This window comes from Bos grunniens, chromosome 15, assembly GCF_055505025.1.
Source record: "Bos grunniens cultivar Pamir isolate PY7600 chromosome 15, Bosgru_T2T1.0, whole genome shotgun sequence".
Classification (NCBI taxonomy): Eukaryota; Metazoa; Chordata; class Mammalia; order Artiodactyla; family Bovidae; genus Bos; species Bos grunniens.
Genome location: NC_141179.1, coordinates 2,058,637 through 2,085,339, shown reverse-complemented (window position 1 = coordinate 2,085,339; position 26,703 = coordinate 2,058,637). Strand labels below are relative to the sequence as shown.

At 38.8% G+C, this 26,703-nt stretch overlaps 2 protein-coding genes across 3 annotated transcripts in view; one reads left to right on the top strand and one right to left on the bottom strand.

The window, feature by feature from the left end:
- KBTBD3 (kelch repeat and BTB domain containing 3) overlaps window positions 1-1,366 on the bottom strand; it is a 74,690-nt gene extending 73,324 nt beyond the window's left edge. The window contains exon 1 of the mRNA XM_086338834.1: window positions 1,226-1,366. The gene's annotated coding sequence lies outside the window, so the exon portion shown is untranslated. The remainder of the gene's footprint in view (window positions 1-1,225) is intronic.
- Window positions 1,071-25,112, top strand: AASDHPPT (aminoadipate-semialdehyde dehydrogenase-phosphopantetheinyl transferase). 2 transcript variants are annotated; one of them, XM_086338836.1, is made up of 6 exons: window positions 1,071-1,496; window positions 3,434-3,659; window positions 16,025-16,146; window positions 16,764-16,925; window positions 22,474-22,545; window positions 24,867-25,112. In XM_086338836.1, the coding sequence occupies exons 2-6, from the start codon at window positions 3,446-3,448 to the stop codon at window positions 25,029-25,031; spliced, it is 735 nt and encodes a 244-aa protein (XP_086194962.1). In that variant the 5' UTR covers window positions 1,071-1,496; window positions 3,434-3,445; the 3' UTR covers window positions 25,032-25,112. The 2 variants fall into 2 exon arrangements, with proteins under 2 accessions (XP_086194962.1, XP_086194961.1); XM_086338835.1 differs by lacking the exon at window positions 1,071-1,496 and adding an exon at window positions 1,686-1,913.
- Window positions 25,113-26,703: the final 1,591 nt, after the last annotated feature.

Here is a 26,703-nt window from a genome sequence, read left to right as displayed (position 1 = left end):
TCTCATCTCAGTTTCTGCATCAGTAAAAATTACTGCATAGAACACGTGAGATAATGAACATATAAGTGGTTTAGAAACATAAATATACCAAAATTGTAAAAGTTCAAATAAACAAGAATGGAAAAGTTTTAATATGATGCTTAGCTACACAACATTAAAAATAGAGAAATTAGTAACAATCATTGCTGGTATGGGTATCAGCACTTCATACTTTACATATCTTTACATTTTCTCTTTCTGTAGTTTTTTGTACATGGTTCATCTTCTTTGCCAGACTGTAAGCAGATAAAGCACCTGACACGTTTTTAGTATTAGCCACACTGATATGTGAAGCGAGTTATTAATTTTAAAGCCCTTTGAGGATTTGTGTTTGCTTGTGTTCAAGATCCCATTTAGTTGAAATGACTGGAGGGGGGCTGATATCACGAAAAGTTAACAGAAATAAATATAAATGAAAATAGAATAGAACCCATTTTAAAAAAGACGGAAGTAAGCCGCAGGTAACTGTTAAGTACTACTGCTGGCCTTTAGTTAATATTCTCTGGCAGCCAAAGGAAGAAGGGAATTGGCTGAATCACACAGCGTGGCATTTAATCTATCTCAAAGATGGGCATTTATATTCATCTACAGATCTCAACTGTTCCCTGGCCCCAAAGCCGCAAGATCTTTGATCACAAACATCTGAGCAAAGGCGCAGAGCAACTATGAAGGGCTCCTGAAACTATTTAACTTGGTTCCGTTGCTTTCAGAGCCAGGACCCGTAATAAGAACGGAACCACCGGCGCCTCAACAACAGAATCCTCACTTTTCTCCCCAGGGCTCCGGCCCGGGCTTGGCAAACGAAGAAACAGCCCCTGGATCCCTTGACGGCCTCTGCACGGCTCCGTGGCTCGCCCGAAGTCTCTCTCGGCTTAAGGCGGGGGCCGTGCCGCTCCAGAAGGAGTGAGGCGGGGTTGGGGGCCGGGGCGGGCATAGGGCCGGAAGGGCCTCGGGGCGCTCAGGCCTCCGGGGTCGGGTGTTGGGGGAGGCAACCCGGGGCCCTGGAAACAACTCCCGAAGCGCCCCGCGGCGCCCTGTGTCACGGAAGCCCCCTCGCCCCGGCTCAAGACGAGCGGCATGGGCGACCGAGGCCAGAGAGCCCTCAGCTTTGCGGACGATGAGGCCGGCCCTGGCCCGGGAACGAGGCGGGCCCCCGACGCTCCCCCGGTGCCCCGCGATCACCCACCTGCACCGCGGTCTCCGAAGTCTCCAGCCCGGCCTCTCCGCTCCCGAGGCCTGGCTGCGATTGGCTCCCGCCACTGTCGCGCTGCCTCTTCTTCAAGTCTGAGCGCCCGCCGGTACGCGCCGCGCCTCCGTCCCGCCCCTCGCGCCCCCGAGGCCCCGCCCCGCGCGCGGTCACGCGCTGCCGCAGAACGCAGAGGACGCAGAGCGCAGAGCAGGGTCCCGGCTTCCGAGGAGGCGGCGGCCGCGCGTGTGACGCGCAGCGAGGGCCGCAGGTGAGCCACCTCCCGCGGACGCGCCGGGCGCCCCGCCCACGCACGCGACGCCCCGCCCCCGCGCGGGAGGACGCCCGCGGCGCCCCGCCTACGCACGCGGCGCCCCGCCCCCCGTGACCCAGGTCCTGCGGACGCACACGGCGCCCCGCCCCCCGCGCGGCGCCGGGGCAGCTGGGAGGGGCTCCGCCCGCGTCCGCGCCATCGATCCCGGGGCGGCGGCGAGGCCTTCGGTTGATGGTTCTCCTCGCCTGGCGACTCTGCGTGCTGCCGGCGATGGAGGGCGTGCGCTGGGCCTTTCCCTGTGGCACGTGGCTGCCGAGCCGCGCCGAATGGCTGCTAGCTGTGCGATCGATCCAGCCCGAGGAGAAGGAACGCATTGGCCAGTTCGTCTTCGCCCGGGACGCTAAGGCCGCCCTGGTACCGCGGGTCTTTTGCGCTTCGGGTCGGGGAGCAGCCGTTGGGGTGGTGGGCCGCGCAGTAGAGACCCCGCACGCGAGCCTCGGCGTCCGCGTGCGGCCGCCCCGGGCGACTCCGGGGTGTGCCCGGCCTAGTCTCCGTCGCCTTTGTCATCGCCTCGTCCGTAGAAAAAATCAGCCCCTCCCCCGTTGCATTTGAAAAGAGAGGTCCTGCTAAACCCTAAAATAGCTGTTCCGGAGGTCTGTCAATAGGATTTTCCTTATTTTTAAGTGTTAATCAAATTTTTTTAATTTCCTTGCTTGGGCCCATAGCAGTCTGAGCCTGTTAAATATCCCACCAGTCTCCCTGTGCACCGTGCACGTGGTAGGCCCTAAAAAATATTGACAGTATCACTTAGTTTAACCTTGCACACCATAGAACTGCAAGAGTCTAGCCTCCTTTTACCGATGAAACCGAAGCAAAGGAAGAATGCGGTCTTAGGCATACCTTGTTAACTTTTAGCTCAGAAAACACTATTTTGAATATAATCGTTTATTTTACGTGTATATTTTTAGCAACAAATGGAAAGTTGGGTTTCAAAATGATGTCTATATAGCGCAGTATGGCACAGCTTCTGAGTGCCATCTCGTCAAAGACTGTCATTATCCTGAAAATGTCTCTCTGTCAAAGGACGTTTTCGTTTGAAATGTAGACTAATTGATTTTTGAAGGCACACTAGTGAATATTTTCGTGAAATTCAAAGTGTTGCAGTATTTAAAGTCAGTGTTAGAACTGAAGGAAAAAAAAAACTTGAAAGATTTTGCAAAATGTTATCTACCTTGTTTTCTTATGTCCTCGGGTATTCTCTGTGATTTTAGACCTTAATCGGAGAGAGAGTGGACTGGGTATATGTGAAAAAAGATAGGTTATGTCGTGCAGTTGTGGAGGCAAGTGATAAGTACATGTGATCTAGAAACACTTGCACATGTGCACAAAGATGTAAGTACAACAGGATTGCCCACTGGGAGTTTTTTTTTTTATATAATAGCAAACCAGAGCCAGCCTAAAATATCCAGTAATAGAGGGATAGTCAAGTTGTGGTACCTTGATACTATCAAATATGCTACATTTAAAAATGCAGAGGCCAGTGGTTATGTGCAGACATAAAATAATCCCCAACACTTAGAAATGAAAAAGTTCATAGATAGTAGAATAGTACATATAGTGGGATTTCAAATAAATGGATGGATAGCAAATGCAAATGAGCATATATTTGGATACTTAGAGAAAAGATGAAGGATGAATACTTGTCAACATTGGATACTTGTTGATGGGATGGAGGGAATTGCTAAAGAGGGACTTCGACTTTTCTGTCTTCATAAGCATTTCTTAAATCTTAATGCAGGATATTTAATACTTACGTAGTTTTAAAACTTTAAGGAGTATTTTAGAAACCACAAAAATAGACTTTGTATGTTATAGGCAGTTTTACTTGAATCTTTAGTATAGACTGCAATACTTACCAAGTGTTTTATTAACAGGCTGGTCGTCTGATGATAAGGAAATTAGTTGCAGAGAAATTGAATATACCTTGGAATAATATTCGTTTGCAAAGAACTGCAAAAGGAAAACCAGTTCTTGCAAAAGACTCATTGAATCCTTACCCCAATTTCAACTTTAACATCTCTCATCAAGGAGACTATGCTGTACTTGCTGCAGAATCTGAGCTACAAGTTGGAATTGATATAATGAAGACTAGTTTTCCAGGTAATGTTGCATTTTTGTAATACATGAGTTGTTAAATATCTTGTCTTAGTTCTTGTGCTGTGCTTAGTTGCTCAGTTGTGTCTGACTGTTTGCAACCCCAGGGACTGTAGCCCTCAAGGCTCCTTTGTCCGTGGAATTCTCCAGGGAAGAAGACTGGAGTGGGTTCCCATGCCCTTCTCCAGGGGATCTTCCCAACCCAGGACTGAACCCAAGTCTCCTGCATTGCAGGCAGATTTTTTACCTTCTGAGCCACCAGGAGAGACCCAGGTTCTATCCCTTTATCAGGAAGATCAAACTGGTGGCCTTCCCTGGTGACTCAGATGGTAAAGAATCTGCCTGCAATGCAGGAGACTCCGGTTCAATATCCCTGGGTCAAGAAGATCCCCTGGAGAAATGGTTACCCACCTAAGTGTTCTTGCCTGGAAAATTCTGTGGACAGAGGAGCATGGTGGGCTACAGCCCATGGGGTCGCAAAGAGTCAAACATGACTGAGTGACTAACACTAATTAACTTGTTTAAAAAATAATAATCTCAATAGTGAGCTGTATTATGATCACTAAGCAGAGATAACATGTATTTGTATTATATCTAAATATATTTCTTTGTAGCACATTTATATACAATGAAAACAAAGAGCAAGTAGTTACTAAAATATTTATATTTTGCCTTAGAAATTTGCAGTTGATGACTGTCAGAACTGCTGACATTTATTGTGTGGTTGACTAAAGTAATTTTAATAGATCATAGGCTCTCTCAACTCCTCTGTAATTTTCATCATCAGTAACATTAGTGAGCAGTTACTGTGTGCCAAGACATTTTACTCAGTGCTTTATGTATATTATATGTTGAGTGGAACTTTTCAGAAGATAAGTAACAGGATAAGAAGAAAGCTGTTAAAATAAGAGAACCAACATCTTCCTGATTTCATTGTGCAATTTCTTAATCTCCACACTGCATCCACCACAGGTTCTTTGCTTGTGTTTCCCTTGGACTGGAATATTTGTGATAACGTCGTGCTCACCTGCATTTCTGCACAGATAACTTATTTATTGATTAGCTTCCACTTCAGCTTCCACTGAAGGCTTTGTGGACCTTCAAAGTAAACCAGGTTGCTTTGTTCTAGGGTCCCATAAAATATATTTCCTTCATTCCAATAATATATTTCATTTTATAGTTATTTATCAGGATGATTGTCTTTCCACTGTACTATAACATCTAGCACCTTACCTCGTTCGAAGTAATGCATAATAAATATTTGTTAAATGAATGAATAAGCATTCTGTGCTACAATAGTAAGGCTTCAGAATATGGCTATGACTCTTATCTCTCCCTTATGTTGAATTTTCCCACCAGCTGGTTTTTCTCTAACCTGTTCATAAATCTATTAAAACTCTATTCTTTGTTCAGAAGGGAGCTGTACTAATTACAACAGGGGTTCTTGACCCCAAATAAGCATCATTTTTTTAACCTCCTGAAATTGTTCTCTACATTTTGTATGCACAGGTATGCTTTTCTCAAAGAAAGGATCTGGTTTTCTGCAGGGTCATAGAAGGTGTATTGTGAAAAAACCACTGCTCTAGAGGATTCAGAGTGAGCATACAAATGAGCCTATAAACTTCACAGTTTTCTGTGTTTCTTATATGAATTTTCTCTGAAAATCAGAAATTACTGGAGAGGCCATTGCTTATTAGAATGCAGTCAGCACAATTACATAGTAATGGTTGGCTCATCAAGTTGGTATCTGCTTGGAAATTATGCCTATGGGACACAGATTTAATTACAGTTGGTTTAGTGGGCAATGTTGGGTTATGGTCAATACTGGATAAACAGGTAATTACGAAAGCAAAAAATGAAGATTCTGTTTTCTGTTAATTATATTTTATTAGCCTTTTTTATCCACCATCTTTTTTCTTTGCCCTAATTTGTCTAATCACAGTATCCAGGCCTTTTACTGTTTAGCTGTTTCATTGCCAAAAAGCTGTTGACATACCCAGTAATGCACTGAGGAAGAGGTATTTTCCAGTTTTAATTAGCATTGTTATTCTGTCACTAATGTTGGAAAGATTAATGGATGCAGCATTATTTCTCAGCAAGTAGACACTGGTTTACTTCACTGGCAATGCATTGAATTACTCTGCTTATCAGAGTGAGGAAACTGAGCAGGAGACATTCCTAAGATTTGCTAAATGATGAAGGGTAAAACTTAGTATAGCAGCAAGGGAAGTATTGTACTTTGTTCTGAATGTTGTTATTAAGATTATCTAACTTCATTTCAAGATGAAGCTAAACTTTGGGGGCATCATCAGTATATTGAAAGACTTAGTTCCATTACTCCCATTTTGTCTGCAGAGCATGGTAACCCACTCCAGTATTGCCTGAAGAATCCCACGGACAGAGGAGCCTGGTGGGTTACAGTCCATAGGGTTGCAAAGAGTTTGGACACAATTGAAGTGACTTAACATGCAAACATCACGTAGGAACTTGTGGAGTCTTTCCTTGTCACATTAGACATTCCTACTAGGTGCAGATCATTTCCCACCTTCTCCCAGTTCTCTTTGTTGCTGTGACAGGGTAGGAGAGAATATATCATGGATTAAGAAGTTTCTGGGCTTCTTCCTTCTAGCCAGATGCCTGCACCTACCACTGTTTTCTCTGCCTAATGGAGAGAGGAACCTTATACAAACGTAACTGGTGTATACTTGGCACTCAGTAATTATTTGTTTAATGAATATCCAGAGAAGGAGTTATTAATATAAGATATTGGGGCTCTAGTATAGATAAATTGCCAGTGCAATATAATCCTAACCCTGGGGGTGGGTGTTTTATAGGTCATCATTATAATCTGTTGCACCCAGTTGGGAAATATTGGTGGTTTTTCCTTCCTTTTCTAATAATTTTTGTCTGCCTCTAAAGGCTTTTGCAGTTAGAAGTATAAGGATAGTTTTGTGAATTGTTTAGTTTTGTACCCATACTTACAAGATACAGCAAGTTAAGATGAAAGTGAAAAACCACCACAATATTGTAATCAGCTTCCAATTGAAATAAATTAATTAATTTTAAAAAAAGATGAAAGTTGCTGAGTTGTGTCCGACTCTTTTCAACCTGGTAGTCCATGGAATTCTCAGGCCAGAATACTGGAGTGGGTAGCCTTTCCCTTCTTTAGGGGATCTTCCCAACCCAGGGATCAAACCCAGGTCTCCCGCATTGCATGCAGATTCTTAGCAGCTGAGCTACAAGGGAAGCCCAAGAATACTGGAGTGGGTAGCATATCCCTTCTGCAGTGGATCTTCCCAACCCAGGAATCGAATTGGGGTCTCCTGTATTGCAGGCAGATTCTTTACCAACTGAGCTATGAGGGAAGGCCAAGATAAGATAGATACAGTGTAAATATTATTAGAATTTGGAGAAAGACCCAAAATATTTTTCCCCATGAGTTTATACTTTGTAGTTCATGTTTTTGTTATGAACTTTTCTGGATATTAATTGGCAGGACAAAATGACTCAGTATTTTGAAATTTAATGCTAATTTAATAGCTTTGAAATTAGTGCATCATAGAACTGCTTCTCTTGAACAGTTGCTACTGTTCAAGAGAACAGTAAGTATTAAGAACAGTAAGTATTAAGTAAGAACAGTAAGTATAAAGTAAGTGATGGTATTATATGATAGCTTTGATAGTCTATTTGTTGTCTCCTTCCACCATACTAATTGGTAGCACTATTTTAGTAGCTTCTTAATTGGTTCCCCCTCTTTACTTCTGTTCTCACTCAATACATTGTCTGTACAGAGTTAGAGTGGTCTTTAAAAATTTCTTTAAAGCAGTTGTCTTAAACTTTTAGGTTGGTTCTTAATAAAATTCATTCCTTTTAACATGACTGTGTCGTCTTGTTGTCGCTTCTCCTTTATCTCTCCTTTTGTATTTTTATCTGTTGTCTGCTCACTGTTCTCCACACTCATCTTTTATTACCTTGAATGTAGCAAATTTTTTCCAGTTCAGGGTCATTTAAAAAATGCTGATCCCTCTGCCTGTTGTTCTTCTCACTCTTCTTGAGTACCGGAGATCTGAAGGCTGAGAAGTAACCAGTTCCAGTACCTCCTCAGAAAGGGCTTTCCTGACAACCTGCTCTTGTTTTCTGTCATGGCCTTTCTCATTTCTAATTATAACTTAGTTATTTGATTATTATCCTTCATTTCTGTTCCGCTTCATTAAATAAGTTCAGGAGCCATGCAGACCTAGTACTTAGTGTGTCTAGCACGTCGAAGGTGCTTAGTAAATATTCATTGAATAAACAAATAATAGAAATTCTCAATTTCACTTAAAATATTCCTTAAATTTGTTGAAAAGTTGGTTTGCAGCTACAGTAAACAGTGATGTTCATATCAGATTCTAGTTGGAGTATAAACTGCTCTCTTTAGTGAGCTGTGGTTACAAACAGTTCTTCCTTCAAGTCTTCTTCCTCACCCTCCAATAATCTCCCTAGCTGCTTCTCTCCTGCATTTGCATCCCCAGCAGATTCAGTTTCCAGCTTTGTTACTGTTGCAATCTACAGTCTCCGACTTAAAATTTTTCAACTTTATGATGGTTTAAAAGCAATTCAGTAGAAACCATACTTTTAATTTTGACATTTTCTCAGACTAGCCATATGTCGTAATTCTAGGCAGCAGCAGTGAGCCATAGGTCCCAGTCAGCTACACAGTCGCAAGGGTAAACACCCAGTACAGCCATTGTTTTCTTCACTTTCAGTGAGGTATTCAATGCATTTTATGAAGTATTCTACACTCTATTATAAAATAGGCTTTTTGTTAGATGATTTTGCCCATTTGTAGGCTAATGTAAGTGTTCTGAAAACATTTAAAGTAGGTGAAGCTAAGCTGTGACGATCATAGCTTAGGGGTATTAAATGCATTTTCAATCCTAAAATATTTTCAGCTTAACAGTGGATTTATCAGGATATAACTTCATCATAAATCAAAGAACTGCATTCCACTGTCATTTCTGATCTACATTTTTAAGCTGATCTACATTCTTCTGGATCTGCATTTTGAAAGATATGCTTAGTTAAAGCATTGTTTTTGGTGGGGGGTTAGTTTTTTTTAAACTGGGAGATTTACAGCTGTCAAGCAGCTTAAATAAGTCACACTTCTTTTTGTGTTCTGAACTGCTACTGGAAAAGTAGGTGTTTACTGGCAGGTAGTTTTTCCCTTTTCCCAAGTTACAGAATAGGTTTTTCCCACTGTGCAGAGGAATTCAGTGGGATCACAACATAGAACTTGTGTTTATTGAGCAACTTCTATGTGTTAAATGCTAAGAATTTGCAGGTACAAAATACTGAAAAATTCTGTGGAACTGGGTTAAATGAATTTAAAGTTTTGAGGAAAGAACTGATGTCTAAGAAGAGTATACAAAAGTGAGCTGGAACTTGCTTTACTATTGTTTAAACTTATACTAGGCTTGCTGCTTGGAAGAAAAGCTATGACCAACCTAGATAGCACATTAAAAAGCAGAGACATTACTTTGTCAACAAAGGTCCATCTAGTCAAGGCTGTGGTTTTTCCTGTAGTCATGTATGGATGTGAGAGTTGGACTGTAAAGAAAGCTGAGCACCGAAGAATCGATGCTTTTGAACTGTGGTGTTGAAGAAGAGTTTTGAGAGTCCCTTCGCCTGCAAGGAGATCCAGCCTGACCATCCTAAAGGAGATCAGTCCTGAGTGTTCATTGGAAGGACTGATGTCATTGAAGCTGAAACTCCAATGCTTTGGCTACTTGATGCAAAGAACTGACTGACTGGAAAAGACCCTGATGCTGGGAAAGATTGAAGGTGGGAGGAAAAGGGGACAACAGGATGAGATGATTGGATGGCATCACTGACTCAAGGGACATGAGTTTGAGTAAACTCTGGGAGTTGGTGATGGACAGGGAGGCATGGTGTACTGCAGTCCATGGGGTCCCAAAGAGTCGGACACGACTGAGTGACTGAACTGAACTAAACTGAGGCGTCCTAAACAAAAAAGCAGGATGTTAGTGAAAGAATAGACAACTAGTACTGATTAGTACTTATATGTAATATTTCAATTCAGTGGTTAAAGATTATTTATGAAGTGGTACATTAATCACTAGGGTAATAGCTTGTTGGCTACTTGAATTTTCTCTTCCATAAACGTATTACTATTTTCTAATCCATATATAAAAGCTCTTTATGTACTTTGGATAGTGACACTTCTTTAATATCTGTTACAACTATTTTTTTTTTAATTGTATTTATTTATATATTTATTTTCAGCTATGCTGGGTGTTTGATCCTGTGCGGGCTTTTCTTTAGTTGCAGAGAGCAGAGGCTACTGTAGCCATGGTATGCATGCTTCTCATTGCAGTGGCTTTTCTTGTTACAGAGTGCAGGCTTCAGTAATTGCGTCACACGGGCTCAGTAGTTGTGGTGCATGGACTTAGTTGCTCCTCAGCACGTGGGCTCTTTCTAGATCAGGGATTTAACTCGTGTCTCTTGCATTGGCAGACAGATTCTTTACCACTGAGTCACAAGTGAAGCCCCTACAAATATTTTTCCACTAGATTATTTGTTTATCTTGAATTTGTTTTTTTTGTTTTTGTTTTTTTTTATGTATGAATTTTATATATCTTTTTTTTAATTAATATATCTAACATTTCCTTGATAAATACTGAACTCTGTCTCATTTGAAAAAAATTAATCGGTAAAAGATTTACTCCAACAATAGGTTATAGGGTCTCTTAGTTTTTGTTTTAAAATTGTACCTTCTTTTTTACCTTTAAATCTTTAATTCCTCTAGAATTTGTGTGTATATATTTTACATCGTATGGCGCAAAAGTTTTAGCACCATCAGCGTGGGATAGATTAGTAATAAACATCTAAAGTGCCTGGAATTATTAAGTACTTTATAAGTAAATGTTAGCCTAAGGTGATTGTGATAGTTGTTACATGTGTTGAATGGTGTTTCTGAAATAGTGATCAGGATGTTACAATCAGCCAGGATGCCTGTGCATGTTCCTTGAAACCATCTCAGACCTCTCAAACTAGAATTTAGATGCAGCCAGTGATTCTATACTCAAAACAGTTTCTCAGGTGATTGTTAGACATACTAGTGTTTGGGAAACACTATTAGATGTAAATTTATGGAACCAACAAAAAGATTGTAACTTGTCAACTTTTTCTGATGAGTAAGATTATCTGAAAGCCATTAGATCCTTGTTTCACGATGTACAACAAAGTTAATTAGAATTGGGTTTTAACAAAGGTTACTAGAACACAACAGAATTGTATATTTGGCCAGACTTCTGAAAGAAGGATACCTTTTAAACTTAGAAAGGTAAGAAGAACCCACAAAGTTGGCAGATGTCATTGATTTCATGTTAAGTCTCTTCTCTGTCACAAACAGGGGCAAATAAGACACAAAGAGGTAAATATGGTTAATATTTAAAGTACTTTGTAAGTATTGCTAGAAAAGCCCCTTAAAACTTAACCTAACAATGGACTAAGGGCTTGATAAGACATTTCACAAAAGAGGAGTGATATGTATATATAACAATTACTGCAGCAGCCTTAAAGTTAATATTTATTAAGTACTTACTAGCTCCAGGCCAGAGAAGGCAATGGCACCCCACTCCAGTACTCTTGCCTGGAGAATCCCATGGATGGAGGAGCCTGGTAGGCCGCAGTCCATGGAGTTGCTAAGAGTCGGACACGAATGAGCAACTTCACTTTCACTTTTCACTTTCATGCATTGGAGAAGGAAATGGCAACCTACTCCAGTGTTCTTGCCTGGAGAATCCCAGGGATGGGGGAGCCTGGTGGGCTGCCGTCTATGGGGTCTCACAGAGTCGGACACGACTGACGCGACTTAGCAGCAGCAGCAGCAGCTCCAGGCCCAGACCATTTATATGTTTCTTTCTTGAACTACCCAACTCTTTTCTCCCTATCTTATAGCTTAAGAAACAGCCATAGAAAAGTTAAATAACAGTAAAGAAGTGATACCAAGCAGAATGGCTATCATCAAAAATAAATGCTGAGGACTTCCCTGGTGGCCCAGAGGTTAAGACTCTGAAGTAAAAATTTAATAAATAAATACTGGGGAAGGGAGCCCTCCTACACTATTGGTGGGACCTAGAGAATGTCAATACTGAGAGAAGTCAGTCAGGTAAAGAAGGAGAAATATTGTATGATATCCCTCACTTGGAATCTAAAATGATACAAAGGAACTTAACTTACAAAATAGAAAGAGACTCATAGACTTAGAGAATGAATTCATGGCTGCCAGGGGAAAGAGGGAAAGGGGTAGTTAGGGAGTTGAGAATGGACATGTACACACTGCTGTATTTAAAATTGATAACTAGCAAAGACCTACTGTATAGCACATGGAACACTGCTCAATATGTGGTAGACTGGATGGGAGGAGTTTAGGGGAGATGGCTATGTGTATGGCTGAGTCCCTTCGCTCTTCACCTGAAACTATCACAACATTGTTAATTACCTATACCCCAATACAAAATAAAAAGTTAAGTGATAGAGCCAAGATTTGAACATTTGACTCCAGTGGCGTAACATTAAAGCTGAGTATGTGAATGTGTCTGTATATATAAATTGTTTGCATTTATGTATTAGTTTCCTAGGGCTCCTTTTCCCCTGTATTCTCACTTGTGTGTCTATATATAGTTTCTCCTTAAAGAACACCAGTCCTCCAAGATGACGTCATCTTAACTTGATTACATCTGCAAAGACTGTTTCCAATAAGGTCACATTTTTAGTCTGGGCATGAGTTTTAGGACAACTAGACCCTCACAGTTCAAACCCGCCTTATTCATGGCTCAACTATATAAATTATTTTTTTAGTTGTGACCTTGATTAATTGATCATTGCAGAACACTTAGTTAATATCTAGTGCTGCTTTCCCTAGAGATTAAGCTGTAAGTTGGGGGAATCCTGTTTTTCTCAACCTGGTTAGTTGAGAAAATTCATTCTTTAGATGTTTTTCAGTTATTTTACCTTTATGTATATACTTTATGTACTTAAGTTCTTACCTATTAAATCGAAGGTTGTAATAGACATGAATTGTGTTGGTATTACTTAGAGGCTTTGCCAAGTTATGTAACTAATGATTGTGTCATTTTCAGCTAGTTTGAGGGTGTTGTATTCTGATATTTCCTACTGATATTTTAAATTCCAATATCGAAGATAAACTGAGTCCTTAACAGAGTACTCATCCATTGCGTGTGTATTTTCACCTTAAGTCACAATGTGGCACTGTGGTTCTTTGGCTGAACATTTACAAAGCTGTTTTCTGTTGCTGTCAGTCTATTTTTTTGTGGCATATGATGCTGTCAAAAGTATATGAAAATAGTCATAGCAGATTTTTTTTTTTAGTGTGCATGATCAGTTACTACTTTTTTCAGTGATTGTGCTAGATTGCTTTTTTATGTTAAATGAGTGTTTTTACTAGCATGACTAAATTTTTTCCTTAATTGCCCCATCATATTTAGGTAAAAATCATAGGACTTCTTGAAGGTTATGAAATTACAGCCTAAAGAAACCAACGAACATAATGACACTATAGATGAGAATAGGCATATCTGTTAAAATTTTAGTTTTTGTTGGATAGTATTCTGTTAAAGCTGCAGTTCCATTCAAAATGGGGTTCCCTTGTGGCTCAGCTGGTAAAGAATCCGCCTGCAGTGCAGGAGACATGGGTTCGATCCCTGGGTTGGGAAGATCCCTTGGAGAAGGGAACAGCTACCCACTCCAGTATTATGGCCTAGAGAATTTCATGAACTGTATAGTCCATGAGGTCACAAGGAATCTGACACCACTGAATGACTTTCCCTTCCACTCAAAATATAAAATAGTGTCTTCCAAATTCAAGGTAGCTGTTCATTCCATTGTTATTATTTATCCTATTTGTAACAGAATCTATTCAAAAGAAAACAGTTTATGATTTGTGTGTGTTTAGTGCTCCTAGTGTTTAAAATCTCCAGATTTTCTTCTGTCACTTTTGAAAAAACAAGCTTACCGTCTTTACTTTCTTTAGTGTTTTACCTGTCAAGCCAGGATATACTAGTGATGCTTGCATTAACAAGACAGTCTTTATTAAGGGGCTTAAGAAATAAACACCAGACTATCAAAGAGTGTTCATAGCCCCAAAAGGGTTAGAATCCTCCCAGGACTCCTAAGATCCCAGTTTAATATTTCAGTGCTTTTGCATGAAATGACTTTACAGCTTTGCAGAACTATTTTAGGAAGTAATAGGTCTGTGTGTGTGTGTGTGTGTGTGTGGAATATACCTTTTTAAAATTTTTATGGTCTTTACGGAATTTGTTACAATACTGCTTCTGTTTTGACTTTCTGGCCGCAAGGCATGTGGAATCTTAGCTCCCTGACCAGGAATGGAACTTGCACCCCTTGCATTGAAAGGCAAAGTCCTAATCACTGGACCACCAGGAAAGTCCTAGAAATGATAGCCTTATAACATTAATATGAATACAAACAATAAACATTAGTTGATTCATAAAAATGGATTGTAAAGTTCTCATTCTTGAGAACAGTAGAGGACTAAGGAGAAGATAGATAAATCAAATGAGTCTGATGAACTTGAAAATAATTGAGGATCTTTGCCTTGAACTAAAGGACCACATACCATTGGAGAGTCATTAGAAATATTTCCTCTGTAAACGAGAGGAGGCTGCTGCTACTGCTGCTGCTAAGTCGCTTCAGTCGTGTCCGACTCTGTGCGACCCCATCCCTGGGATTCTCCAGGCAAGAACACTGGAGTGGGTTGCCATTTCCTTCTCCAATGCATGAAAGTGAAAAGTGAAAGTGAAGTCGCTCAGTCATGTCCAACTCTAGCGACCCCATGGACTGCAGCCTACCAGGCTCCTCCGTCCATGGGATTTTCTAGGCAAAAGTACTGGAGTGGGGGATGGTGGGGGAATTATGGGCAATTCTGTGGAAGAGCTGGTTTTTAATATTTCCTCCCCTTGAGATAACCATGGAAAAGATACTTTTGGAGTGGATGATATAGTTTGCATTCTAACTGTTGAATTCTCATGGGGTTAGTTAGTGATTAAATGCCAGTAAAGCATGAAGTAGGGGGATTTGACATCTTTTTTCTTCCCAGATGTGCTATAGTTCCAGCCAGTTGGGAATGTCAGATTTTGAAGTTAAGTATTTTAGAAATGGAAGTTCAGGAGTAGACAAATTATGTTAATAGAACCTGCAGAAGGACTATTTCAAGAGGCTTGCTGGAAGTAATGGAATCATGAAATAAGGATATAGGGCAGTAGAGCATTTAATTTACCAGGTAATAGTTAACATACATTTATTCATATAGTAAACATTTATGATTTACCTACCTTGTTGCTGGGCTTCCCTGGTGGCTCAGATGGAAACAAATCTGCCTGCAATGCAGGAGACCTGGGTTTTGATCCCTGGGGGATCAAAATGGGAAAATGCCCTAGAAGAGGGCATGGCAACCCACTCCAGTATTCTTGCCTGGAGAATCACGTGGACAGAAGAGCCTGGCGAGCTACAGTCCATGGGATCACAAAGAGTCAGACACGACTAAAGTGACTTAGCACGCATGCACCTTGTTGCCAGATTTTTCTGATAGACTACTTAGGCTGTAATTGTGTGAGAGCAAGAACCATGACCAATTTGTTTTTAACTATTAGTTCAGTTCATAATGGTATAATATTTGTACACATTCTGCATAATTGTAGAATAAATGGATGATGATAGAAGGTTCCTGTTTAGTAGTAAAGATAAACACATAATATTTTGAAAAATGTAATATGAAAAGCATACTGTATAATTTGTAATATATAAATTACAAATTTAGCTCTTAATTGTGGGAATCAGATTCTTCGAGTTCTATTGATTTTTTGGATGCTGTGTAATATTTTATTGTCTGTATAACAGTATTTTTTTTTTTAATGAGCCAATAGAACAGAAGTCAAAATCTATTTTTATTCGGAAAAATCATATTAGAATACATGTTTAAAAACAGTTATTGTGAAGGAAATAAGTGTATATTAACTTTCCAGTTATGTTATTCACTTAAAAGAACATTTCTTAGCTTTCTACCAATTCCCCCAAAATTATAAAGAAATTGTTTCTGATTTTCCTGTTAAATAGCAAAGTAAAATTCTAAACCTATGTAACCCTTCTATTTCTGGACTAACCCACACTTATCTTGCATGTTATCCTTTTAATTCTCAACTAGCTTTGATTTGCTGATACTTTGTTTAGCAAAATTGTGACTGTATTCGAAAGTAATGTTGGACTATTGTTTCCTTTTGTGTGCTATCTTTAACAGTTTGGTAATTCTCTATTTCCTCAATTGACAGGTCGTGGTTCAATTCCAGAATTTTTTCATATTATGAAAAGAAAGTTTACTGACAAAGAATGGGAAACAATCAGAAGCTTTAAGGATGAATGGACTCAGCTGGATATGTTTTATAGGAATTGGGTATAATTTCTTTCTAGTTTTGAGAGTAAGCCCCTGTGTTGCTAAAAGCAGGAGCAAAAGTCCATTGGTAACCCTGTATTTTGTACAGCGTTCAAAGTACATAAGTCACTACTTGGGAACTTCATGATTTTTATGTATACGTTATTATAATGACATTTAAGAAAATTTAACATATGTTTAATACTCAATTAGAAGATCCTTACTCTTAAAGCTAAAATAAGACATTTTATTTATCATTATTAGTAAAGTTTAATGGTTTCTGTCTTAAAGAATCTCATACATATTAGAACTTAATTAAAAAACATTTACATAATATTTATTATGTACCAGAAGACATTACTGTAAGCCTTTCTTAAGTTAGTTAGTTGTTATAACCCCATGACAAAGGTACTATTATTGCATGTTACACATGGGGTAATGGAGGCATGGGGAGCCCAAATGGTATGTCTTCAACTTTCACAGCTGGCTGGCCTCTGTGTTAGTATAAAGGTGAAAATAAGTAGCTTATACTTGTAATGTAGTAGAGAATTAAAAATCCATATGTTTTGAGGGTTGAAGATTTTATGAACAATTATATCTCCTAAAGCTCTAAGAGAAAATGTCTGTCTGTATCTTAGGCGCTGAAAGAAAGCTTCATAAAAGCAATAGGTGTTGGATTAGGATTTGAATTGCAACGGCTTGAATTCGATATATCCCCGTTAAACCTGGATATAGGCCAAGTTTATAAAGAAACACGTTTATTTTTGGATGGAGAAGAAGAAAAAGAATGGGCATTTGAGGTAAGAAATTTATCAGAATTGCTATAAGAATTTTCTTATTTTGTGCATGTGAGTATAAACTCAGCTTGGGGAGGCTAGTCATTGAAACTTGACACATTCGGAATCCAGTCTGGATGCTCTGAAGGTGAAGTCAGAGATACTGGGAACACGTGTAATGTTTAAGCTGATGCGTGAAAGATAAGTCATAGTACATAAAGTAAAAGAGAAGGGACAAGGAGCTCCTGTAATAGAACCACTAAAGGCCACCATTCTGTCACTGTGCTGAGGTGAGGGGGGTGGAGAGAGATGCTGATTCAGGCTAATAAGATCATGTTAGGGCATTATGAGTCGGTTAACATTTTGGTTTCTTACTTGCTTTCTGTCACTAGCAGTTCCTGGTTGCTAATGAGAGAAATCTTAACAAACTCATTTTAGCCAGAAAGACATTATGATAGGTTATTAGGGTGATTCATATAACCAAATTGCAGAATTGGCTATAATTAGAGACTGGAAAACTCAGAACTCTTTTTATCTTTTCTCTTTTGCCTTCCTGGCTTCAGTTTTCTCCCACCCACATTTCTCATTCTATACACCAGCTTTCTTAACCTTATCTAGGTAAGGTTCCTTATGTGGCAGGAAGCATGACTTTCTACAACTCGTACATGTAACAATTTACAGTTTAAAAACCCGCAGAGATCGGTGAACTCATTGGTTCAATTCGTAAAAGCTCTGGAAAAAACATTCCATGGCTTAGGTTGGATGTTAGTTGACTTTCTCTTGACCAGACGTAGCCAAGGAAGTGTGTTACAACTGGTATCAAGTGTTCGTAGCCCAGCCAAATGGTCTGTACTATAATGTGGTAGTTCTTGCAGTCATCCCCTGAATTGTGTGCAGAGAATGTCAGTATCCAGAATAAAGAATTCATGATGAGTAGGTAAAATAGGAGATGTTCGTTCATTTTCTCAAGGGAATTTAACAAGTTGTAAATAGAGAGTTGTAAGATCAGAATCATATTTTAAGACCACATTCTCTGTATGATGGTATCTGGAGGTTAAGGAAGTGAGGTGTCAAAGAAGTTATCAATTCTGTGACTTAGAGGACTGTCTGTTGAGATACTGAATATTAGAAAACAAGTGGGATTTAAGTGTGAGATACCATAGAAACATCTAAGTGAAGGTTTTGAGTGGGCGAATAGAGTGAAAGACTGGGCTAAAGGAAAGAAGGTAATCATTAACATGTGAGTGGTAGCTGAAATCATGGGATTTACAGTTGCAGCAGTGAGAGTACCTAAATTAGAATTTAGAAGGACCTAGTACAGTCCTGAGAATGCTGTTTAAAGGTGGGATGGAGAGGAGACTGAGGAAGAATAACCAAAATATAAATTAAGTAGAGGCTTCCCTGGTGATCCAGTGGTTGAGAATTCACCTTGCAGTGCAGGGGACACAGGTTCAATCTCTGGCCAGAGATCTAAGATCCCACGAGCTGTGGAGCAGCTAAGCCTGAGTGCCACAACCGCTGAGCCCCCTTGAGCTCTGGAGCTGGAGCCTCGACAGAAGAACCCGCACAACTCAAGGAAGATCTCATATGCTGCAGTGAAGATCCCATGCAGCCAAAAATATATATATAAATATTTTTAATGACAGAAAGTAGTCTTAGGTGATCCAAAGGCAGAAAGTTAGCAAAATTGCTAACATACCAAGATAGGGATTCTGTCAGTTAAAGAGTAAAGTATATTTAGCATACTATGTTTTTTAATACAATTAAAATTTTTTTTCTCATTTTGAAAGGGGCAGATGTCAGCCATTTCATTCATGGAGAGTCCTTTATTCTTAATGGTGCCAGATGAAATAGACCTAGTAGCAGGGTAAAGAGGAAAGAATCAGTGATTGGGCCAGCTGTGCTTCAACTTTGTAGGTGACAAAGATGTCTGAGTTCCTGTGGGCGTGTGAGATGCTGTGGAAAAAGGGCCGAAGTATCTTGAAAAGATACCTAAGAGGATTTCCAAAAGAAAGAGGCAGTGGGCATTCTACTGTTTATTAATTGCTAAGGGTAGGATATACAAGAAGTCAGCTCTTAAATGCACCGTTAGGCGCAGGCAGTGGTATAGGGCAGAGGAACAGGTAGTGTTTCTCTGAAAATCCCTCAGATGCCCACTAAGCTAGCCTTTGGATACTTGATGTGACCCAGGGTTCTAAAAAGTAGATTGCAACAGTGTTGATCATTACTTTGCCTGTTTTCCATCACTTTCCTCTCTGCCACCTGCCTGAAGGAAACCAGAGGAAGAGGAAGGTGAGGCCAGGAAGAATGTGTCTTAAGAATTAAAATAGGATTTTTTTTTTTAAGCTGAAAGTGACTGAGGAGCTACCAGGTTTGCCTCAGAGGTTGTCCAGGAACTGGGAATGAAGATCCACCAAGGCGCATTTGAAAACATCTATGGAAGGAAAATTCTTTATTGAATTGAATGTACTTGAGCATTTTGTCTATTCAGGGTACCAGTTAGGAAAATACACAAATAATATGTTAGATACATATATTTAAGTGTGGACTATTTATTATACTGTGAACAGGCCTGGGAAGAGAGAGTGACCTTAACAGAATGAATCTGGTGGTATGGACAGCCAGAAGCCAGGGTTTGAGGGGAGAATGATGAGCCTGGAGTCAGGGGAGGCATGCCTAGAGTCAAGGAACACAGATGGGAATTCCTGTTGGCATTTCTGAGTCCCCCCACGAGATAAAGAATGAGCGTTTAGGCGTGCAACGGAGGGATGGCTGTGATCACAGTGGACACCTGTGGTGTAAGTGGTCTTCACTGGCCTTTCCTCCCCATCTGCACTCTTTTTATCCACTGAATTCACCCACACTGGATACTTGATATGACCTAGGGTTCTAAAAGCTGCATTACAACAGTGTTAACATTACTTTGCCTGGTGAGGCATAGTGAATGAGGGAGCACCTGGAGTCAGGAAGAGAGATGTATCTCATGGAGTTTCCCAGGGTGCGCTAGCTGTCAGGAACCCGCCTGCCAATGCAGGTAGACTGAAGAGACATGGATTTGATCCCTTCAGTCAGAAGGATCCCCTGGAGGAGGGCATGGCAACCCACTGCAGTATTCTTGCCTGGAGAATCCTATGGACACAGGAGCCTGGCAGGCTGCAGTCTGTAGGGTTGCACAGAGTCAGATACGACCCAGGCAACTTAGTAGGCACACATGTATCTAACACCTGGAAAAATAATACTCTAGAAGTATGAATTCTTATGCCAAGAGGAATCTTGTGTTTTCATAGGCTCTCAGTTTTCATAACCAGTTCCTATTTGGAAAGTTAAATTTACCATCATTGTTTAAAATGATGAGATTAGATGAAACAAATTCTTTGCTTTACTTTTGAAAGGAGGCGTTTTAAACAGTAGAAAGAATAACATGTTATGACAGATTTTACTCAGCACTTTACCATTGGGAAAGCATTGTAAAACTTGAATGTTCTAAGTTAAACTTTGTATTTTATCTTATAAACAAACTAAAATTATACTAAGAAAATGACATACAATTTAACTGAAGCAGATTAATCTTTGTAGTCTAATCCAAAACTACCTCTTGAAAAAATAAAATATTGTTTCTTTGGGTTTGTTGGTGATTTTAAGGAAATTTTTGCTAGTAAGCTTAGAAAAAATTTTAAAATTTAGGAAGTCTTAAAGTTAAGTCTTAAGTTCAGTAGTATTGAATGTATGGCCTTAACTTTAGCTAGCTACCTTGCCAGTTTCCTTTTTCAACTAATATTATAGACATACTAGGCAGAAGGGATTTAGGGTAAAGTTAATTGCATAGAACTTTTATTCTGGTGAGACATTGAATATTAATGTTCGATAACTGGAATCACTGTCAAATAACTTCTTTAGTTTTGCGGTGTTAAATTTCATATTTATGTGATGTTGATGAGGGGTGAATAGATATGGTGAATCTTTATTTTGAAGTCAGTCTCATTGAATTTTGGCTCATTATGAAGTAAATAGACAAATTGAGCAGGGTACCTTGGCATTTTAGAGGACAGACTGAATGAAAAGAGTCTGCTGCCCATGGTTAACACTGATATTCCACCTTAGATACAGATACCACAAAACTGCTGATCTAAGGAGTTTTCCGAAAGTAGCTATAGCCAAAACACCTCTGTGTTACAGTGTTTGTATTATCAATATATTCAGTGTAAAGAATGGGAGGACCATGTTCAAAAAGAGTAGTTCTGTTTATAATGTTAATAACAAACTTTAGCCTATTAAATCTTTCTCATAGTTATTTTTTCCTCTTGAAATATTTTTCTAAATTTCTCTCTTTTGAATTTCTTTTGTTTTTTTACAAATTTGGATATCTTAAGGTACAAAGATACACAGAGGAGGATAAAGGATGAAAAGTCTCTAACATTATTTCTGATTGTAGTTCCTATTTCAACTGATTTCTTATGGAGTGCTGCCTTAGTAAAGTGGCTTCTCAGTGAAATTTTGTTTAGTTGTTCATACTTTTCTCTAGTAACTGCCTCAGTGTCTATTTTAAAGCCCCCTCTCCATTTGTCTCACACATAGGGGAAAACAGGAAATTGAGTTTTACCGATGAGTTTCCACATGATTTTCCTTAAGCTGTAATATGTAGTTAACTAAATGCTTATAAACCAATGTTGCAGACTGGTTTTTTTTTTAATCAGTTTAAGCATGTACAAAATAAACATCACCAATGAGGGCAGATGGCTCTCTAGACATGCCTCTGGGTATGATGCTTTATCTATATGGTATTCCTATTAAGAGTCTGTAATCTAAATAATCATTAAGAGCCATCAGACAAAAAATAAGCAGTATTTATTAATAAAAAAGTGGGTGGAGCTTGTATCTTAAAATATTAGTGTCATAAAAGACAAAACATTTAGCAAGACATGGCAACTGAATGCAATACTTGACCACAAACTGGTTCCTATACTGAAGGTGGGGAAATGGTATAAAGGACATTATTGTATTCTTCACAGAATCTGGAATACAGAGAGTAGATTTAAGTATTATTTCAATGTTAAATTTATTGAAGTTATTAACTACTGTGGGTATGTGAGAGTGTCCCTATTAGAAAATGCATTGCAATATTTCAGTGTAAAGGGCCAAAATGTATGTGACTTTACCTTAAACTATTCAGGGGAAGTTTGTGTGTGTGTGTGTGTATGGTGGTGGGTTGTGAGATTTTTTTTAGATGAAAATAGAACTGTATCTAAATTTCTATACTTAGTATTCTCTGTTTGCTGCTGCTGCTAAGTCGCTTCAGTCGTGTCCAACTCTGTGCGACCCCATAGAAGGAAGCCCACCAGGCTCTCCTGTCCCTGGGATTCTCCAGTCAAGAACACTGGAGTGGGTTGCCATTTCCTTCTCCAATGCATAAAAGTGAAAAAAGGGAAGTCCCTCAGTTGTGTCTGACTCTTAGCGACCCCATGGACTGCAGCCTACCAGGCTCCTCCATCCATGGGATTTTCCAGGCAAGAGTACTGGAGTGGGTTGCCATTGCCTTCTCTGATTCTCTGTTTACTTATGTTTTATTTTTCAGGAAAGCAAAATAGATGAGCACCATTTTGTTGCAGTAGCTCTTAGGAAACCCAATGGATCTAGACATCAGAATGTAAGATTTCTCTGTTTGCTTTTTTTTTCCCCTAAAAAACATGTATTAAAGTTGAATTTGTTATTGATGGAAATAATTGTTTTATATCAGGTAGAGGTTTTAGCTTTTTGTTTTTTTTAATGATAGACTTTAGAAGTGTTCATTATCTAATCCTTAAGATCATTTGGGTTTTCACAGAAATGTTTTTAAAATATGTTACCTGCTACTTCGCATTCAAATACACTTAAATATTACAAAGAAAAAATTTTGGTAGTACTCTTCCAATATTCATATTTTCAATAGAAATTCAAGATAATTACTATCTTGGTCATCTTAACAATGGTTTATTTCCTGGTGAAGTGGGGCTGTCGTGAATATAAGAAAAGTTATGACCAGCCTAGACAGCATATTAAAAAGCAGAGACGTTACTTTGCCAACAAAGGTCCGTCTAGTCAAAGCTATGGTTTTTCCAGTAGTCATGTATGGATGTGGGAGTTGGACCATAAAGAAAGCCAAGTGCCAAATAATTGATGTTTTTGAACTGTGGTGTTGGAGAAGAGTTTTGAGAGTCCCCTGGACTGCAAGGAGATCCAACCAGTCCATCCTAAAGGAAATCAGTCCTGAATATTCATTGGAAGGACTGATGCTGAAGTTGAAACTCCAATACTTTGGCCATCTGATGCGAAGAACGGACTCATTGGAAAAGACCCTGATGCTGGGGGAGATTGAAGGTGGGAGGAGAATGGGACAACAGAGGATGAGATGGTTGGATGGCATCACCAACTCAGTGGACATGAGTTTGAGTAAACTCTGGGAGTTGATGATGGACAGGGAGGCATGGTGTACTGCCGTCCATGGGGTCACAAAGAGTCGGACAGGACTGAGCGACTGAACTGAACTGAATATAATGGTACTAAATTGAGGGGTAATGAATAATGGGATTATCTGTCAAATTGATCTCCTTCCGCTTTTTATAGTGCTCTCCTAAATTATTCCCAAAGTGTCAAACGTGTGAGAGACCTTATGGTATATTCTAGCATAACATCAATTCTTCCAATTAAAATCTGTTTTTACTTTCTTTTCCTATTAATTGGTAAGTTGGGAAATTTTTTAAAAAAGAAACCTTAGGGTCTTGACTCTCAGTCTACATACAGTTGTGATTCTATAGAAGTATTTATTTAAGGAATACTGATAATGTTACAATAATTGAAATTAAATGCATATGATTATTTTAGGGAATCTGCATAAGGGAATGTAGTGTGATCAGTATATTTTCATCATTACTTCTAGGATAAAAGCTCAGTACAGATCATGCCTTGGATAGATTAAAAAAGAGTAAAATTCTTCATAGATTATTTTATTTTAAAAGGGACGACATGTTAAAATTGACTCCTTTAATCTGAAGATGTTCTGAAACAGGTTAGCTGTCCTTGTATGCTGAAGTCTCAGCATTACCCTTTCTGCAAATACCTTATGATTCCATAGAGCTTTATATTTTTTGTAACATTTGCACATAGCAGTACCGTATTTCCATGAAGAGAGTCTATTTGGGCAGCAGTATCATAGTGAGAAAAGGGCAAGGGTTCCAGGTCCAGGTCTACCATTTAAGCTATGTTGTACACTTGTATACATTGAATGATCTTACTGAGCCTCAGTTTCCCCATCTATAGAAATGAGGTAACATAACCATATCAACATAGTAATGAGAATTAAATCATATGAAACATATTGACCCTGTAAAAGCACTGCAGAAGACCCAAGTACTGTCTTTACTAGAATGTATAGAATGTTAAAGACAGTCCACACTGGGCTGAGTTTATGAACAAGGGGTGTATCACAGAGTGTAAGATATAATTTCTATTTAGTGTTGAATGAATCACTTACTAATGAAGTGCTATATCTCTAAGTAGTTACAGCAATTTTATTAGATGCACCCTCTAGAGTATTTTTCAGAAGTTTACCTGGTGGTCTCTCCCTGTCAGAATAACCCACTTGTTTGTTAAAGTTATCTATTTGGGGATCCTTTTCTACTGAATCAGAATTGTTGGACGTATGGCTCAGTAAATCTACATTTTAAACAAATAACCACAGGCAGTTGTTACCTACAAAAAGTTTAAGAATCAGATTATTTCATATTATTCTTGTTTATATTGACAGCACTAATATAAGAAATAGAAACAATTATCTAAATCCCACTGTGTTACTTAATGTTATTGAAGTGTAACTTAATATTACTGAAATGTGATTACTGATTTCTTATTTTCCTAATTATAAAATTGACCATAAGATTAATACACATTATAATTTTGAGGTAATCTAAGGGTTTTTTTTCCCCCTTTTAGGTTACATCTCAAGATGATTCTAAAGCAACCCAGAGGCAGTTTACTATTCTCACCTTTAATGATTTAATATCATCTGCAGTTCCTATGACCCCTGAAGATCCTTCATTTTGGGACTGTTTTTGCTTTACAGAAGAGATTTCAATAAGAAATGGTACAAAGTCATGATATGATTTTCTGAGTAACAAAGGGAAGTGAAAACTGTAGTCTTCTGTATTCACTAAAAAATAAATGCCTGAGAGTATCAAATTTTGTTTCACAAAACATTTTTAAAAAGAAGAAACAACTTTTCCTATTAAAAAAGCAGACTCCCAGATCAAGATTCGTGACTAGAATACATGTTTGCCTCTTCTTCCTCCCCAAAATCACATTGGATTTGATAAAAAATAAAAATAGAAATTGATGGTAGAGTCTTAAAGTGATAAAACGGAATACACAAAATAGAGAATGTTCAAATTCCTATTTTTCAGAGATAACTATTTTAGAGGTACCTATCCTTAAAACATGGAGTATCTTCCCAGATCTTTTTCTTGGTGAATGATGCCCTGTTAATATACTTACTCTTTTTTTTTTTTAATAGAACATAAATATATTTAAGTTTTCTCTTGACTCTACATCTGAGGTCCATAACTACACTGGTGTAGCATAACTTTTAGTGCTGCTTAAGTATTCTGTTTTCCAGCTACTATCAAGATGCAATTGACCATACGTATTACGGTTCAATTTGGCTTAGTAACCAAGGACATTTATTGTGTCACAAAACAAACAATTTAAAGTTGCCATTAAGGGCCTTTTTTTTGCCTCCATCTTAGCTTATTTTGCTCTAGGCTGGTCTCCCTCATGCATCTGAAAGGCAGAAAAGCCTATTTTGCCTCTCACATCTCAGTTTTGTTAGTGAGCCCCCAGAAAATTTCCACAAAGTTTCTGGTGACCCCGATCAGGTCACTGAGAAAGCTGAACTTGACACTCTTGGCTTCTGTGAAAGGGAACTCTTGGTAAGGAAGAAGCCTAAGGCAGAGTCTGGGGGAGTGATACCTAGGGGAGGCCCACTGCCTGCTGTGAGGAAGGTATGCCATAGCTGACTCATTCTGTCCTCTCTGCTAGGCATTTTGAATGTCTGCAGTTTTTACTGTAAGCAGTGGTTTATTGAATATCCTCGTAGCCACATTTTGAAGTACATGTTTAATTATGTCCAAAGGAATTAAATATATTTAGAGCCTCAATAAGTATTGCCAAATTTTTCTCCAAAAAGGCTGCATAATTTATATTTCCAGTTAGTGTTATATGTTTGATCATTCTCTCACCACCCCCACCCCCCATCAACCTACAGACTTGGTCATCTGTAGATAGGATCGTTTTTTAAAAAAAAAATTTAATCATTGCCAATATAGGTTAAAAGTAGTACCTTATATTTTAAAAGTGTGTTTCTTTCATTACAAATGAGGTTGCTATGGCAGTGTTGTTATTGGCTGTTTGTATTATTTTTGTATGAACTGCCTGTTCATTATCTTAACCTGTTTTTATTTTGGTAAATAAGACTTAAAGTACAAACATAATACGTAAGATGCAAGACCATCATATTGATGACAGAATCTATACTATGGTTGTAGTGCATGTCTTGGGAAGTTTGAAGTCTTTATATTAATAATTGTTAAATGTCAGAAGTGAAATAGTTTCATTGTTTCTATTACTAAAGTGAAAAGTTGTGTTTAAATTGTATAAAATTAGGTATTTTGCTTAAGTACAAGAAAAATTTTGAACATTTTATTTTTTACTTCGTTAAAGCATGCAGATATTCCAAGCATAGTAAATAACTTGTTTTAAAAGGATCAAGTAGCAT

Coding starts and splice junctions, on each gene's coding strand:
- AASDHPPT (XM_086338835.1), top strand. CDS start 1,731: ATGGTTCTCCTCGCCTGGCGACTCTGCGTGCTGCCGGCGATGGAGGGC. Junction 3,660..16,024: donor AATGAAGACTAGTTTTCCAG/GTAATGTTGCAT, acceptor CTCAATTGACAG/GTCGTGGTTCAATTCCAGAA. Junction 16,926..22,473: donor AAAAAGAATGGGCATTTGAG/GTAAGAAATTTA, acceptor TTTATTTTTCAG/GAAAGCAAAATAGATGAGCA.